This window comes from Notolepis coatsorum, assembly GCF_963971535.1.
Source record: "Notolepis coatsorum genome assembly, chromosome: 12".
Classification (NCBI taxonomy): domain Eukaryota; kingdom Metazoa; phylum Chordata; class Actinopteri; order Aulopiformes; family Paralepididae; genus Notolepis; species Notolepis coatsorum.
The window spans coordinates 11,300,700-11,319,641 of record NC_140176.1 but is presented as its reverse complement, the minus strand read 5'-3'; the positions used below and the strand labels follow the sequence as shown (position 1 = coordinate 11,319,641).

Genomic DNA, 18,942 nt, shown 5'->3' with positions numbered 1-18,942 from the left:
CCATGAGGTGCAAGCATAGTCGTAGTACCCCTGAATGAGTGCTCCTGCCAGAGTCTTCAGGGTGTTCTTGTTTACCAGAGAGGAGATCCGGTACAAGAATCGAGTTCGTTGGTTGACTTTTTTTATTACATTGGATGCCATTTTGTCACAGGAGAGATTAGCCTCTAGGATGGAACCCAGGTAGGTAATTTCATCTTTCCTTGTGACAATATTGTCACCCACTGTAACTGAGAAGCCGTCGGTCTTGCTGAGTTTGTTATTTGAACCGAAGAGAATGGACTCTGTTTTGCCCATGTGTAATGATAGTTTGTTATCAGCGAGCCATATGCAGATTCTGCCTAGTTCCGAGCTGAGGGTTTTTTCAACCTGTAACTTGTTCTTGTCAGAGACCAGCAGGGCTGAGTCGTCCGCAAACAGGAACAAGTTGCAGTCACAAGCTGACGACATGTCATTTGCATAAATTAGGAACAGTAGCGGTCCTAGTATGCTTCCTTGTGGAACACCACATGAGACTCCGGTATCGCTTGCCTGACCGCAGCAGTTCAAAGAGGCAGTTGTTTAGGTGGCTGGAGCATGTGACGTCTATACAGGTTTAAAGTAATCCAACGCACTTTAGTTAAAGGTGCTATAGATAACAATTGTATGTAATCATTCAAAAAATTATAATAACATCCACATCCAGAGCTTTTAGAAAGGTATTATATATAGCACCTTTAGATTTGTTCACACCTGTTTTAAATACAACTATGAATTTAACTAAAGTTGATTTGAACACTGTGCTGCTGGATTCTTTTTGATATTTAACATATATTGAACAACATCTTGTTCCTGCTCTCGCTGCACCGTTGCACAGGACACCCCCCGATTATCATACCGTCCGGTCCATCCAGGTTTGTCAAGAATCCAGTTTCCTGGACTGATTGGTGTCTGTTTTAACCCTTTCACCGCCGCACTACCAAACGGTTAACCCTTTCACTGTGACAATACTCAGAAGGTTAACCCGTTCACTGCCACACAACGGTTGTGTGATAGTAAAGGGTTAACCTTCTGTCGTGTGGCAGTGAAAGGGTTAACACTGTTGATCTGCTGTTGCTACTCACCATCTTTCTTTCAAATACCTTACCTTTTGGATTTCATGTTCTTGATTTATTGCGATGTTTCTTCTTGACGCGTTTAAAGAAGACTTGTCCGGCCCATGGGGACATTAACATTGTGATTGCGGGCTTTATAAATACATTTGATTAGACTTACTTCCTCTCCAAATTCATATTTTAAAGACAAGATATCTTCCATCATCTCCATCTAAAAAAGGAGCTTGGTGGCTCCACATCAGCCACGAGAATGGCTTCGGAACAGAACCAGTTGGCATGGATGCATCAAGTACCAGTTTAGAGCATCGGTTCTCAAACTTTTCCATGTCAAGGACCCCAAATTGACACATGATAAGTCAGGGACCCCCTTTGATTAGTCTCAGCGGCCCCAATGAGAAGATCGTTGTTTTTAGATGTGATTTATAATCTATAATGTATGTTGGTGGGGAGATAACAGCGGAGATAATCCCATCATCAGAATAGTCCTTCTTGTATACAGTCTTAACTCAAATATTAGTGAAATTAAACTAACATATTAAAAAAAATCTGGGGACCATCTGGAAGCCTCTCAAGGTCCTCTGGAGTCTGGAACACACTTTGAGAACCACTGCCTTAGAGGGATGCAACACTGCTCTTCCACAAGAGAAGAAATAGCCGCCATCAAATGCTTTGCCTTTGTTGAGGACAGTGAATGATATTGCTTCAGGATCTCCCCTATGGACAAGTCCTTCTGCTGCTCATCAATCGATTCACTGACCAGTGAAGGGAGCGCCGTCTTCCTGGAAGAGATCACTCCACAAGACCTTTTATTTCAGGGGTACAGACTGCAGTGTGACCCCCCCACTGACTTTACACAAGAGCTGCAGGTAACCAGTATGAAGAACATGAGCGGAGAAAGGACCTTAACGATAGAGAACATCAATGGTAAGTAGTAAACATGCATGGAAGCGGACAGAGACGGTTAACCTTCGGGAGAGGTGTTAGTTGGACAATGCCTAGGCTAACCGGCACTGTCCGCCTCCATGCATTGTGCTAAGCTAGGCTAACGTGCAGCCAGATAGCCTTCTACTGAACGCAGAGAAGAAACTGGTATCCATCTTCTTGTCTCTCTCTGGAGAAGACGATGAGCTAATTTTCCAAAATGTTGGCGTGTTCCTTTAATTTATCCTTTGAGGACAGCAGTCCTTCACAGCCACTGGGGAAGAACATGACTCAGTGCATTCCTTCAAGCATTTCTTAAGATGCCTGTTCAACTGTCCATGGGCCTCATTGATCAAGCAAATTGTGTCGTGTCGTTCTTTGATTGAAATTTCTATTAACAGATTGTAGAATGGGTACAGTACAGTACAGCTCAATATACACAATTGTTAAGGGGATGCAGACCTGAGAAAGGTGGGGGGTAACTGTACATTTGGAGGTGGTTGGGTAGGCGGGGAAATGTACATTGGAGGGGGTTGGGTTTGGACATTTACAGGGCATAGCTGTCAACATTGGGATTTGAAAAAACGACCCCCCCAATGTAGTCTCCTCCCCCTCGTATGTATACATTTTCTGTTAGGATCTCTGTTTAACAGTACTGTATATTTGCATATCATGTATGTCACAAATGTAACAGTACTGTATATCATGATATCTGTATATTGTGTCCGTCATACATTTAAAATGGGGGACCCGGATGTAAACTAGACGAAAGTATTCCTCGGAGGTCTGCATTCTGTTAACAATTGTGTGTATTGTACCCATTCTACAATCTGTTAAAAGTAGGGATGTCCGATATTATCGGCATTAAAATGCGATATCGGAAAATATCGGCATCGGGTTTAATTTTGTTTTTTTACATTTCTATAACCTTTATTTACCCAGGCAAGCAAGAAAGAACTAATTCTGATTTTATTTATTGTCAAAAGTATGCATAATGTTGTGTCAATTCCACAACAAGAGATGTAATGTTAATTACCTGAAATTATTCCATTTTGGGGGGGGGGGGGAAACCCTGCATATATCGGTATCGGAAATTAAGAGTCGTACAATATCGGTAAAAAAGCCAATAATAGGCAAGGGTACACAGTGAATCCTAAATCTCCACTAGGCAACCACTTATCAGTCCAACAAGGACTGGGTGAACTACTAGTTGCTACATTAAATTAATCAGATACCTGGTTGAAAGTAAAATGCTGTGAACATCCCTGCATTAAATGAACTGGAAGCGTAAGACAAATTCAGTATAAATTCACTTTATGTAGTAGTATAGCATTAACATGTTCATATTTATTGAAATCTTTTACAATTCATACATTAATGTTACAATTAATTAAAAATGGGGGGGCCGTGATGTAAACAAGAAGTTCTCTGGTCTGCATCCCCTTAACAATTGTGTGTATTGAGCCGTACTGTATTGTACCCATTCTGCAATCTGTTAATAAAGTTTTCAATCAATGTATTACCATAGTGTCTCTATACCTTCATCAGTGTACATATTAATACTACAACTCAAGAGGTTTATTTGTCACATACATACCAGGGCATAATAAAATGCAGGTGGTCATGCCCGCATTGATTTATACAAATAGGCATAGAAAAAAGAAAATAGGTAAGACACAAGATATGAACGATAAAAAAAAAAGACATGCTAAGTTCCTGAGAAACTGGTTCCTATGTACACTACTATAGAATTGTAATTCTTAATGTATCTAAACCAGTGTTTCTCAACTGGTGGGTCGCGACCCAAAAGTGGGTCGCGGGGCCATTTTGAGTGGGTCGCGGATGTGTGTGTAAAAAATAAAATAAAAATAAAAGATTTTTTTTTTTTTTTGGACATTGAGCATGACCTCAGAGTTGCTTTGTCTACCATCACCCCAGACTTTGAGACTCTTGTCAGGAGCAAACATCATCCCCAGTTATCCCATTAGTTCCCTGCATGTTAAGCTAAGAAGTCTGCTAAGAAGGATATATTATTTATTATTATTATTATTATTTTATTTCATTGTGTTTTTAGCCCTTAGTTGCACTTTTGTTGCAACCCCAGTTATCCCATTAGTTCCCCCAAACGTAGGTCTGTTATGTTAAGCTAAGAAATCTGCTAAGAAGCATATTATTTATTATTATTTTATTTCATTGGGTTTTTAGCCCTAGTTGCACTTTTATTGCAATCCCAGTTATCCCATTAGTTCCCCCAAACTTAGGTCTGTTATGTTAAGCTAAGAAGTCTGCTAAGAAGCATAATTATTTATTATTATTATTTAATTTCATTGGGTTTTTAGCCCTAGTTGCACTTTTGTTGCAACCCCAGTTATCCCATTAGGGGCGACAGTGGCTCAGGAGGTAGAGCAGTCGTCTGGCAATCCGGAGGTTCCCGGTTCAATTCCTGCTCCTCCCAGGCAGCGTGTCGATGTGTCCTTGAGCAAGACACTTAACCCCTAATTGCTCCCGATGAGCAGGTTGGCACCTTGCATGGTTGCCTCCGCCATCGGTGAGTGATGGGTAAAATGTGAGTAACAAATTGTAAAGCGCTTTGGATAAAAGCGCTATATAAAAAAGCAGCCATTTACCATTAGTTCCCCCAAACTTAGGTCTGTTATGATAAGCTAAGAAATCTGCTAAGAAGCATATTATTTATTATTATTTTATTTCATTGGGTTTTAGCCCTAGTTGCACTTTTGTTGCAAACTCAGTTATCCCATTAGTTCCCCCAAATTTAGGTCTGTTATGATAAGCTAAGAAATCTGCTAAGAAGCATATATTATTTATTATTCTTTTATTTCATTGGGTTTTTAGCAATAGTTGCACTTTTGTTGCACTTTGTGTTTATTTCATGTTTTGAAAGATTGCGTATTACTGCAAATATTTTTTTTTTACATAAATCATAGTGGTTAAACATTTTGGGTCGCGACTTAATGACTAAGGAAAATGTTGGGTCCCGAGGCTAGACCAGTTGAGAACCACTGATCTAAACAATACAATGCCTCCTTCCTTTAAAGTGACATTTTGTTTAAAGTGATCTGTACATCTGGGCGGCTACGTGGTGCAGTGGGCAAGGCGCTCATCACAAATACTGGAGACTGGGCTCGAACAGGTTCGCCTCCCTGTTCGAGCCCAGCGGTCCACATTGCTTTCAGTTTAGCTGGTCGTCCGCACTAATACACATTGGCAGTATTAGGGGGAGGGAAACTGATGGGTGGGGATCGGACGTTGTGGACAGCGACTCCTACAGGTCGGTTGGTGCGCCTGCGCAGTAGAATCAGGAAGCGACAGGGCCCCTACAAAGCCCAGACCCCTGAAAGATCGAGCCGCGCAGGTGGAAAGATGCGACTGATGTTACCTCGAGTATCGGAGGGGACTCGTGCTATGTATGACTTAGTCCACATTGCAGCCGGCTTGTGGGAGGCATGAACCAGTGTTCAAAGACAGGGGAGGGTTGAATTGGATGATACGAAAATTGGGATGGGAGAAAAATAGCAAATGGGAGAAAAGTGGATACAAAAAAAGTGATCTGTACATCTGATTAGCACTATTACTCATTTATATATTTATACCCAGTACAATGTATATTACTATTGCACTTTACTGTTAAATTTTCACTCTGCTTGGATGCCAAACGTCTTCGTTGTACTGTACTTGTGCTGTATAATGACGATACATTTTGAATCTAATCTAATTAGACTGTCTCATCACTGTGAGAGAGGGGGGTATAGGTTGCAGACCTCGCATTTCTCAACACCTTCTGAGAAGGAGTGTATTTGTGAACTAGACCAGTGTAATTGATCTTGCATGACAGTAAAGCACAAAGAGTACTGTTGTCCAATGCCATGTTTTCTGTAACAGTCTTCTTCACCACACTGAACACCCTTTCAGAGCTGGCATTGCTGTGTGGAATGCATAATAGAGCCTTCATGAGTCTCGTCAGCTCACTGAACCTCATGTCCTTGCCTAGAAGGCCCCAAAACCGGTCAATTCGGTCTTCTTGGGGGAGCTCCTTGCTGCCGGTCACCTGGTAGTCGATGAGTTCCTCTCTCAGCGCATCCAGATTGAAACTCAACTGAGGGAACAGGGCTCCTAGCCTCGTCACTGTAAAACAAAACCATACAATACATTATACAATACTTCCTAACACTCAAAGTATCTTGCCACTTGTTTTTGCTGTCTTCAACTGGAAATTATAATTCTATTCTAACTGGAAACATATTCTATCAGTCTTGGAACTGGAAGCTGGAACGGGAAACTGTTTTCTACCCGACTCGTCTTTAAAAAGGGTTAACTGGAAACGTCTTCTAATATCTACCCGTCTTTAAAAAAGGGCCATCTTCAACCGTTTCTATACCTGTCGATGGAGTTATGTCAAGCCGCGATGCAGGGTCTAGCACTGTCAGGTCCTTCAGGAGTTGGGAGTCGATTGGAAAGCAGGCGAACATCTCTCGTAGAACCGCTACATAGAAGACTCTTACAGCTCTAAAACAGAGTAAAACAATAATATTCATTAGTGTCATTTCAGGCACACAACAGACTTCTCAAGTTGAGATCATAACTACAATAATAATATACTCACCGAAAGATTTTCTTCCTGGTTGAGACAGGGAGTTCTGCCTGTTGGATGAATGCGCGCGTCTGTTCTCCAATGAAGAGAGCTTCATCTGCCAGCTGATGTCCCGCTCCATAGTTCACCTCCTTGAGAGGCACATCCATGATGGCCCTGGGTGGTATGAGGTAGCCCAAGAACCGCCTGATCAGCCGACACATATCGCGTTCGAGTCTGTGAATCTGGACTCCCTCCGACTGTAGACAAACAGTGAAATGATAAGCATTATCATAATATGATATTATGTGATATTTATATGGTAATCCCTTACATTATGACAAGTCATGACACCCACCTGAAAGGCTGTATTGAAATCAGCCAAAGGCTTAAGAGCAACACTTAGGAACATAAAGTATGTTCTCACAACAGGATCTGCAAGATGGCTTGCCAGATCACGAACTTTGGGGTTGCTTTCCACGTCCTCATGGCTGTTAAAGTATGCCTATATAGGGAGGGAGGGAGGCAATATATGGTGAAAATAATCAATGGTAACATACCGTAATACATGGAGATATCGGCTGAGTGGAGTTTAGTATTACAATCTTACCTTCAAAGCGTCCCACTGGTTGAGTACTCTCTGTATGCATGTTGTCTGACCGAGCAATCTGGTACGGAAGCACCATAGCAGCTCCAGGCGGTCGGGGTCTGTAAACTCCACAAACTCCTCGTTGAGCTCACAAGTCTGTGCACTGAAAACAAGAACATATTTTGTATTTTATTTTTTTATTATTTTTTAAACAAACATATAAACAAACATGACAACACACGATAAGATATACAAGCATTAATTGTCAGGGCACATCCAATGAGATCACATTTTAGTTAGTTGTCTTATATAAGATATACCCCTAATACCTGTTATCCAAAAAAAAAACTACACACATATGCTCAGCTCGAACCCCCCCCTCCCGGACCCCACCTTGAGAAGTACCTCCACTATCCCTCGCACCCAACCAGACACTACCATTATAAGCTAGCTTTTATTCTCTCCACCACTTCTAACCACATTGACATTTTGGATTCATTGAGACCCAGAATTCTTGCTGTAGATATTACATGGTAAATTACATCGAGATATGTAAGAAACCAAACTTTACGGCACATTTTTTCCGGTTGAAACCAGCGTGATGCGATCAGCTTCTTGGCTACTGTGATACCCGATAAAACCAATCTCTTTAGCTGTGGATTCACTGCAAACTCAAAAACATCATTCAATAATAATACAGAGGGGTGTACAGGTATATTCCAAGATACGAGTTTTGATATTTGTTGGGTCACATGACATCTTTCCAGAATGCCTTAACTGGTGAGCAGTCCCAATACATGTGCATAAATGTCCCTTCGTCCCCATTTGTACATTGGGTGCATTTGGAATCTTGTTTAAGCCCCATTCGGCACAGTCTTATAGGAGTCAAGTATGTCCTGTGAATATAGTTAAGATTGATTTGTTGATGATCCGGGTTCCTTGATGTAAGTCGGACATTTGCCCAGGCTCCTTGCCAATCAAAGTCATTTTCCAGGTCTGGTATATCCCTCCTCCAGACAGAGTCAAGTTGGAGGGTTTCATACGAGGACGTTAGTAATTGATGTAATTGAACCTCTCGATGTCTCTCTTGCGTAGAAGAATTTGTGGTATCTGTGGTGTTCAATTGGTCTGTCTAATGGAACACCGTGAGACTTCAAACATAGCTCTAACTGTTTGTGAAAAAGCCATGTGGACTTGGTGAGATTAAATTTTTTGCGTATTTCTTTATCACTACAAAAACCCTGTTTGTTAAAAACATCCCCTAATGAGTGTATGCCTTGCTCTTCCCATATAGGGAATCTTATAGGTCGTTTTCCAATTAAGAGTGCATTGTTATTGAATAAGGGAGTATGATTGTGCCATTTTTGTGGGTTAGGATTTTTTTTTTGTGATTCACGCCATATCCGGATCGCATGAGTAATTATGGGGCCACATTTTCGTTCACAGTGCTTGATTGGTAGTTTAGTGTATGCTATGTCCTTCAGTCTTTGTGGGGCTACTATGTTTTCTTCTATTTTTCTCCAGGATGCTAATGCTTGGGAGTCAAACCATGTTGTCAATGGACTTAATGTGTACGCCTTAAAATATAGGAAAAAATCTGGAAATGCCATGCCACCATCTGCTTTATTTCTCTGTGCGGTGGATCTTTTTATACGTGGTGGTTTGTTATTCCAAATAAATTTGTATGTGGAGGAGTGTAATCTTTTCCAGTAACCCTCTGGAGGGGGTAACGGTAGCATTGAACTGAAGAAGTTGATTTTAGGTAGTACATCCATCTTAACTATTGATATCCGTGCTTGTACTGTGTTTTTAAGTTTTGCCCATCTATCAAGGTCGTCTTTGATTTTGTTTTGGATTTTTGTGTAGTTGTGCTTCACCGTTTGTCTTATGGTAGGGAATATTTCCACTCCCAAGCATCTGAAATGTTTTACCATCGGTATCTGTCCTGGGAGGGTTGTATCTTTTTTTGCAGGGGTGTTAAGTGGAAGGAAAGCCGACTTCGGCCAATTTATCTTAAATCCCGATAAATCACCAAAGTCCTCAATCAACTTGAGCAGATGAGGCAATGTGGTGTTGGGGTTTTTCATGAACAATATTACATCGTCCGCATATAAACAAATTTTTTGTTGTGTGCCCTTGATTACGATTGGTTCTATGGCTTGGGATTGTCTTATATATTGTGCTAAAGGCTCTAATGATAAATTGAACAGTCCGGGACTAAGAGGACAACCCTGTCTGGCAGAGCGTGATACCGGAAATATTTGGGAGATGATTGTGCCTGTTGTAATCATGGCCGATGGGTCTTTGTATAATACTTTAATCATATCGATGAATCCTTTTCCTAACCCCATCCTTTCTAGCACTGCCCACAGATACGGCCATTCCAGCCTGTCAAAGGCCTTCATAGCATCCAGGGACAGCAACGCCTTAGGTATGGTGTCCTCCTTGTCGGCATCAAGTACGTGCAGTATACGTCTTATGTTCTCAGTGATCAGGCGGCCTCCTATGAAGCCAGTTTGGTCCGGGTGAACTAAAGACGTCATATGCTTTTGTAATCTGATGGCTAATACCTTAGAGTACAGTTTGATATCTGTTCCGAGGAGGCTTAAAGGTCTATAACTACTGCACTCGTTGGGGTCTTTGTCTTTTTTAAGGAGGACTGTTATGAGTGCAATATTGTCATTTTTATGGAAGTTCCCCTCCTTGACTGAGTATAAGATCATATTTAGTAATAAGGGGCCAATTATGTCCCAGCAAGAAAGGTACATTTCTGATGGGAAACCGTCTCTTCCAGGAGCCTTACCACTTTTCATTGCGGTTATGGCCTTCTTGAGTTCCTCTAGTGTGATCGGTGTTTCTAACTGTTTAGCGTCATCCTCTGAAAGTTTAGGGAGAATAATTTGATTAAGAAATGTGTCCATTTTGTTTTGATCGAAGGTCATTTCTGATTTATATAAGTCTGAGTAGAATACTTTGAATGTATCGTTTATTTTTACAGGATCTGAAGAGTACTTGTTGTGCTCTAATGGTAGTTATATCTGCAAATGTTGCATTAATTCTTAATCGCATGGCTAATAGGTGGCTGGGTTTGGAACCATGGGAGTACTGCTGTTGTCTTGTGCTGCGTATTTGTATTTCCGATTGTTGTCTGTATATGGCATTGATCTCTATTTTTAGTACGTTAACTTGATTTTCTAGTCGAGTTGAGTTGTTGTATTTCAGAGAATTAAATAACGTTGAGTAAAGCGTTTCCAGCTCATCCAGTTTTGTGCTTTGATTCTTGCGCATTTTGGAGGAAAAGCTATCCGTGAAGTCTTTGATCATTCCCTTTACCGACATCCATATTATTCTGGGGTCTTGCACCGAGTTTGCATTCTCCCGTTGGAATACTATAAGAGCTTCTTTGAGTTGTGTAATGAATTCCTTGTTATTCAGCAGCAACGAGTTAAATCGCCATCTTGGGGCTCGGGAGGATAGTATACCAAATGTACCTTTAAGGAGTAAATAACAGTGATCTGTTGGGTATCATTTCCACTTCATAATTATCAAATAGTCTCTGTGATGCAAAGACATAATCTATTCTGGATAGTGTATTATGTCTCGCAGATCGACAAGAGTACTTCCGGGTCGTGGGATTAAGTAACCACCATAAGTCATTTACACCTGTAATCTTTGACCAATCCTTTAATGCAGGGACCGAAACTAAAGCCCGCCGCCCGCCAGGGGCGGGCTGTTTTTACCTTTGGCGCATGACACTTAGAGGGCTGCCCGCCGTGTGGCGTGTTGACGTGTAGTTCATAACTTCATAACGATACTCTTGTGCGAGTACAGATTATAACCGCTCGTCTTTTTTTTCTCCGTCGCGAGATCGTTAAAAAACTACAAGTCCCACATCGCACTAGGTCCAATCACAGTAGAGTAACGTGACTGGTTTCATGAGAAAAAAGCAAATGACCAATCGGAAGCTATCATTTGGAATGGCTTGTATACTTCCATCTGCTCTAGTCTATATCGGACCTCCAAGAGCTAACGTTACTGTTTAAACAATGACCCAGTCAACTATTCACTTTTAGTTTAATACATGACGAGGCATTGTCTAACGGTATCTAGCTGGCTAGCTACTGATAGCTGCTGATATCAACAAATGCTCCAGCAATAGTCTACTCGAGTGCATAATACCTCCGGTCCCTCGTTAGCTAGCTCCGTTGTTCCATCTGTCCCAGTAAACTAAATTGTCTTAACGTTATCTACCGGGCTAGCAGTAGCTACAGATAGCTCCTGATATCAATGTCTTATCCTTATCCTAGAGGCTAATCTCTCCTGTGACAAAATGGCATCCAATGTAATAAAAAAAGTCAACCAACGAACTCGATTCTTGTACCGGATCTCCTCTCTGGTAAACAAGAACACCCTGAAGACTCTGGCAGGAGCACTCATTCAGGGGTACTACGACTATGCTTGCACCTCATGGTACCAAAGCACCTCAAAGGCGCTAAAAACAAAATTACAAACATCTCAAAACAAACTGGTCAGACTACTGCTTGACCTTACTCCTAGAACCCACCTCACCCCTGCCCACCTCGACAACCTAGGATGGCTTAGAGTAGACGACAGAGTACAACAACTTGCAATGGGCCTGGTCTACAAGATACACTACACGACCAAGGTACCCATGTACATGTCAAAATACTTCCCAAAGGTCAGTGAATACCACGATCACAACACCAGAGGGAGCTCCACAAATCATGTCAAACCCAGATTCGGCTCAAATAAGGGACTAAACACGTTTCGCAATTATGCCACATCAATGTGGAACGCCCTACCCAAAGCTGTAAAGGAATGTGGATCACTACCCACTTTCAAAACCTCTCTCAAGGGACACCTACGGGAGACTGCAATTCAACACTGGCCCCTGTAAATATCCTAACCCAATCATTCCAACCCCCTCCAATGTACAGTCATTTACCTAGTATGGTTTTGTCAATAGTTCAATGTACAATTGTGTTTGTTTGTACAGTGTCTCCTCCCCCCCCCCCTCAATGTACAGTGTTACTTGTTTATACAGTGTGCCCCCCGCCCCCCCCCCCCCCCCCCCCAACCACCTCCAATGTAAATTACCCAGTATGGTTGTCAATATCCCAATGTACCCAACCCCCCCCACCCAACCTCCAATGTACAGTTTCTACGTCAAATGTATATACTCCCTTTTCTTGACTCCTTCTGTATCACAAACAGTACTGTATTTGCAAATCTGGTATGTCATAAATGTATAGATGTAGCAGTACTGACTATCTGTATGTCATGTATGTCATATATGTCTATATGAATTGAAAATGGGGGACCCTGATGGAAACAAGACAAACGTCTTTCTCAGGTCTGCATCCCCTTAACAATTGTATGTATTGAGCCGTACTGTATTGTACCCATTCTGCAATCTGTTAAATAAAGTTTTCATTCATTCATTCATTCATTATAACATTGATTGAATGCGTATTCTAGCTGAGGGCATGTTGAATGTGATTTGACAAAAGAACGGTAACGTTATAAATAGGTCCAGCTGCATCGCCGGAGAATCCTTGCATGCTGAATGTAGGGTCTAGCTGAATATAGGGTCTAGCTGCAGGGCCGGAGAATCCTTGCTGGAGCTGGAGGCTACTCAAGTATACACACAGACAGTGGAGCTGTTTGCAGATAGCAAGCATTTTGACTTATTGCGTGGTGGCGATGTCTCGCAGATAATACAACTACAAGTATGATTATATAATATATATTTTATTTAAAAAAAAAATTTATATAAAATATATATATATATTTTTTTTAATCAAATTTTTTTTGGCAGGTAAGAAATATGCTTGGCGGGTAGACTCTTCCCATCTACCCGCCACTGGCCGGTGAGTCAAAAAGTTAATTTCGCTCCCTGCTTTAATGCCTTCGATGAATTCTTTTGTTCGCTGGAAAAGGCGAGCTAAGATTTGTCCATCCTTGGGTTCCAGATGGCATTAAAATACGCTCCTATTATAAATGAGTAATCGGGAATGTCTAACATTGCATTGGTTAATGTAGTGAAGAAATCTTCTTCGTACAAATTTGGGGCGTATACCGCTATTTTCCTGTTCTTATGTTCAATCTTAGCTATAGTTATCCGACCTTCTACATCAGACCATACTCCCTTTAGTACAATATTCAACTTACGTTTAACGACTATTGCTACACCCCGAGTTCTCGTACCAATAGAGGAGTGACTGATATTATGGTATATGTTGTCCGCTAATTTATCTATGTCTTTCCCTAGAATGTGCGTTTCGCTTAGCAGAGCAATGTCCACATGTTCTTTTTTCATCAGTGTGAGCACGCTTTTGCGTTTGAGTTGGTTATTTATTCCCCCGGTGTTCCATATCATTATATTCAAACTAGCCATAGTCTATACATGTTGCATTGTAATTTTTGGTAATGCTTCTAGAGTGCGAGGCAATAATAGATATACATCCCACTAGTGAGGTCCCGTTGAGAGCCGAGCTTAAAAACATACATATATACAAATAAAAATCCCCTACCCTTCCCTCCCACCGAGAGTCGTACAGGATTGTGTTCCATGAACACAACCTTTGCGTATGACTCCCTCCCTTGCACCACCGGATATCCCAGAATGATCCAATTATCCTTAACATTCCTATGTATACCATAGGATCTAACACTCTAAATTCTACCATAAGTAGAATGTCGACTGTGGCTTGGCCACTTTCCCGTAAAAAAATAAATAAAAATTTAAATGAGAAACTAAAAATAAAGACCAAAAATAAGCTTCAATTGTCATGCCCTAATCACTTACATTTTATATGAACTTGTGTAATTTATAGTAACCCATGAATAATATGAAGGTATTGAACTGAAGAAAGAGCCTCAATAAATCAGAGAGAGCGGATGAAAAAGAAAAACACAAGTAAAAGGAAGAGAACATTAACTTAGATCTTAAAAGAGCATTGCTATGCTTAAACATCTAAAGTATAAATTGGAGAAGTAGTGGAATTATTTCCCATTAATAAAAAAACAGTTTTTAAATACGTATATGCAGCATTTCCCCTGACCGGGGTGGGCGATGATCGTTGTGTAGAGTGATATTTCTGCCGGCCGGCTAAGATGGCTCTGTGGTTCTGCATCTAGATAGCTGTTGATTATTCCCCCGAGGGGCTTCTGGTAGAGTGAATGACCACGTATTGCTGATATTCCAGAATGTTCCATATATCAAAGATTGCTTCGATGTTCTAGATTATTCCAGAATGTTCCATATATCAAAGAATGCTTCGATGTTCTAGATTATTCCAATATGTCATTTTTACATTGTTTGAATGTTCCAGTATGTTCTGGAGTGTTCCAATCTTGAATCCAATATGTCCGCAATAATATAAACACGTCGGGGAAAGCATTCAAAAACTCTGAGCACGTAGGTCTCTCTGTCCCAAATCCTCGGTTATTAAAGATTGTACTATATGGTGAACTTGCCTAACTGAGATTAAAAGGCCATTTATACACTATTCTGCGTGTTGTTCAGACAGGAATTTGGCTGCATCTTCAGGCGAGTTGAGGAGAACCCTTGCTCCTTGTTTGTCGACAATGCGAAGTATTGCAGGGTATATTAGTAGGGGTCTGTATTTCGCCAGGTATAGTTGAGACATCACCGTCTTGAACTTGGCACGCAGTTCCACTACATCACGACAATAATCTTCAAAGCAGTGTATTGGTACCTCCATGTATTTCAGATTGCCTTTCATCCTGCGAGTTTCACGAATAATCATTTCTTTTATTCTGACTTGGCGCAGTATAACCAATATCACTCTGGGCTTAGCGTTATTGCCAATGGAGCGGGTCCCCAATCTGAAGCACTGATCCACCTCCGGTATTTTAGGAAGGATCTCTGTTCCCAAGATTTTCTGTAATTCTGTGGCAAACTCTTCAGGGTTTGCACATCTCACTGATTCGTCCAGACCGACAATACGAATATTCAGCTTGCGTTTTTGATATTCCATCTCGAATATTTTGGCTTTCTGTTCTTCATTGATTCGCGTAAGCTCCAACGTTATTTCGCTGAGCTCCGACTTGATTTCTTTGTAGTTCCCCTTCATCTCAGCAGTTAGGTTAACTTTGTTAACCTCTACTTCATTGTAGATGCGAGTGAAATTGATTTCGTGGGCTTCCATTACTTTCTCCAGAGCCTCGGTGCGTTTAATCTGTGCGTCGGCGTCCGCTCTCAGCGCATCAATTGTGCCTTCAATAGATTCTTTAATAGCATCTACTTTTTGAGTTATTATCTTCTCCGACAGTTGTGATTGGAGGATCATTTCCTCCATTCTCTTCTCCATCGTCTTCCCCATTTCCTCCATTTTCCGGATGATATGTTCGGTATCTGCGGAGGTGTTTGATGGGGTTGAACTTGAAGCGGCCGCTGTCAAGTTTATATTTCCTGCTGTCCGCTGTACGAATCCTGATTCCTGCGGCGGGACCTCTTCGACTGGTTTTGCACTCGTTGTGGCTTTCTTTGGTGACATCTCGATTCTTTTGGTCAATATAGTTAGTTGATAGTCTCAGTTGATATATGCGTCAAGTTTTAAACGCATTAATGGTATATAAATATGTTTTTAAAACGAAAAAAAAATAACGGGTGAGCAGCTGTGTCACATGCGACCTACTCCATTCTAAAGCTAAACCGGAAGAAAAAACAAGAACATATTTTGTAGGTAAAAACAAAAGTTCCAGGCACTCTTCATATATATATACTGTTCAATCTAAACACTGGATTCACACTACAAGAATGCTGCAGCCCACCATCTAGTTTATATTTTGTAGGTAGTCTGCTCATGGTGTAGGCTACTAATATATGGGATTAGTTATGAGTGTGTGGGGGGCATAAGGGAGAGAGATGGGGGTACAGGCAAGAGAGAAATTGTAGTTTTACCTTTCAAAGTGGATGTATATCCCCAACAAAATGTCATCCACTGGAAGTTTGGGTGCGTCGATTCCACAACCAGCGGCAAGATAGACACGGTAGCAAATGCAGCCCAGGTCCTGAACATTAGGCTGGCTTCCCCTTACTCTGCCAATAAGAGAATTGGGCCTGTCTTTTTTCATGACACTTGCGTTGTCGCAGTTGAAGGCAATGAGGTTCTCCCACGAAATTCCTCTTTTGCTATTGGGAAAAAAGAAAGATATGTCCATAAAATAACCTGTTGACAAAGGCCGCTATACTTTCAAATAATCCTGAATTAAATGCTCTTTAATATTAGCAGTTATAATTAAATGCAAACTAGGTAGACGGTGACATTATCTTACCTCAATGCTTGGGATATCTTCTCATACAAGTCCTCAGAATTATCCACATTGCAGATGGGCATGTCTAGGAACTTCGTCGTCACCTCCAGATTGGACTCATCGTAGAATCTTGCAAGAATGACGCCCGATGCCGTCTCGTCCGATTCGTCGTTCGATTCGCCGCACAACAATGAAAAAGGCTGAGCTTTGCATATGCTTGTAACGTCGTCATCAAACTCCATAGCTATGGCTGTTGAGCAAAAGAGTCCAGTGATTAGATTTGATTGTCCTTTATAGTTGCAAAACAGTCTTATTGATTGAAAATTATTAACAGATTGCAGAATGGGTACAATACAGTACGGCTCAATACACACAATTGTTAAGGGGATGCAGACCAGAGTAAGAGATTCGTCTTGTTTACATCAGGGTCCCCCATTTTCAATTCATCATATCTATAGATCTTTGTCACAGCAGCCATTTAACAGAAAGCAGGGTAAACCTAGGCTAGTATATTGTCTATTCATTAGTAACGTTAGCTGCTAGCTAGTCTGAGTCTAGCATCAACAAAGCCATCTTACCTTTGATGAGCTGGGTGGCTTTTGTTTGCCCGGCCGAGTAGCTCTGAGCGATGGCAGAGTTGGGGAACATGTCTGCGAGGCTCCGGGTGAACTCGTCATAAAAACTGACGGACGCGTTGGTTTTTGCACAAAGCATAGTCATTTTAACCTCAGCTTTGATGACTCGATCATCATCCTCTGAAGTGTTTCTCGCCTCCTCCCATTTGCAGTAACTCTTCTTGGCTTTCTTTGTTGGTGGACCAGCACAACCCGCGTCCTCCTCTTTCAAGTCCATCGTAGAATGTAATACATTTCACGCTAAAACCCTTGTTTATCCGGTCGGTCTTCTTCTTCGGGTCGCAACCTTCTTCCGGTCTGACTTCCTGTGCTAACGTTCTAATCTAATCTGCTGCCACCTGTCGTCACGGAGGGGAATTGCAGCCTTTTTGTATAGCACAACATCAGCAAATTTCTCAAGTTTCTTTAATAGTTGTCATACAGAAGTAGTACAGAATACTTTTATACAAAATGCTTCTTTCTGTTACGCTCCAGAGACTGTGCTAGACAAAAGATAAGTATGAAATAAAATAAAATAGTATAGCATGTAAAAATAGAAGTCACGTACGTAGACACAGTGTTCAGTATATACATATGTACAATGTTCGATGCAGAATAGAGTAACTGAGTTACCATACAATATACAATGCAATATACTAATATACAATACTATATAGTGCAAAGCAGAAATGGGATGAGGTACAATTTACAGTAAGGTGTACTGAGGTATGGGTTGTAGTGCAAATCCTTTACCAATAAATATGTAATTGTTTTGGTGTTCTAAAGTGTGGAGAGTGGGTGCTGCAGTGTGTTGTTTGTTTAAAGTGAGTGTGTGCGTGTGGATGTGTGTGTTGTGAGTGCATTTGATGGTTGTTGCATAGTGTTATTGTTCATTGAGCAACCTGATGGCCTGGGGATACAAGCTTCTTCTGAGTCTTTCTGTGCTTGCCATGAGACTCCGGTATCGCTTGCCTGACCGCAGCAGTTCAAAGAGGCAGTTGTTTAGGTGGCTGGAGCATGTGACGTCTATACAGGTTTAAAGTAATCCAACGCACTTTAGTTAAAGGTGCTATAGATAACAATTGTATGTAATCATTCAAAAAATTATAATAACATCCACATCCAGAGCTTTTAGAAAGGTATTATATATAGCACCTTTAGATTTGTTCACACCTGTTTTAAATACAACTATGAATTTAACTAAAGTTGATTTGAACACTGTGCTGCTGGATTCTTTTTGATATTTAACATATATTGAACAACATCTTGTTCCTGCTCACTGCACCCTGTTGCACAGGACACCCACCGCTTATCATACCGTCCGGTCCATCCAGGTTTGTCAAGAATCCAGTTTCCTGGACTGATTGGTGTCTGTTTTAACCCTTTCACCGCCGCACTACCAAACGGTTAACCCTTTCACTGTGACAATACTCAGAAGGTTAACCCGTTCACTGCCACACAACGGTTGTGTGATAGTAAAGGGTTAACCTTCTGTCGTGTGGCAGTGAAAGGGTTAACACTGTTGATCTGCTGTTGCTACTCACCATCTTTCTTTCAAATACCTTACCTTTTGGATTTCATGTTCTTGATTTATTGCGATGTTTCTTCTTGACGCGTTTAAAGAAGACTTGTCCGGCCCATGGGGACATTAACATTGTGATTGCGGGCTTTATAAATACATTTGATTAGACTTACTTCCTCTCCAAATTCATATTTTAAAGACAAGATATCTTCCATCATCTCCATCTAAAAAAGGAGCTTGGTGGCTCCACATCAGCCACGAGAATGGCTTCGGAACAGAACCAGTTGGCATGGATGCATCAAGTACCAGTTTAG

General features: G+C 41.2%; 1 protein-coding gene across 1 annotated transcript; it reads right to left on the bottom strand.

Moving 5' to 3' along the window:
• Positions 1-3,336: 3,336 nt before the first annotated feature.
• Positions 3,337-17,344, bottom strand: LOC311237613 (uncharacterized protein; the record flags this gene model as incomplete). Its single annotated transcript, XM_084325552.1, has 8 exons — positions 3,337-6,155; positions 6,409-6,536; positions 6,634-6,860; positions 6,959-7,105; positions 7,211-7,352; positions 16,140-16,370; positions 16,514-16,742; positions 17,071-17,344. 8 exons carry the CDS (start codon positions 17,342-17,344, stop codon positions 5,746-5,748), a joined length of 1,788 nt encoding a protein of 595 aa, XP_084181678.1. The 3' UTR covers positions 3,337-5,745.
• Positions 17,345-18,942: the final 1,598 nt, after the last annotated feature.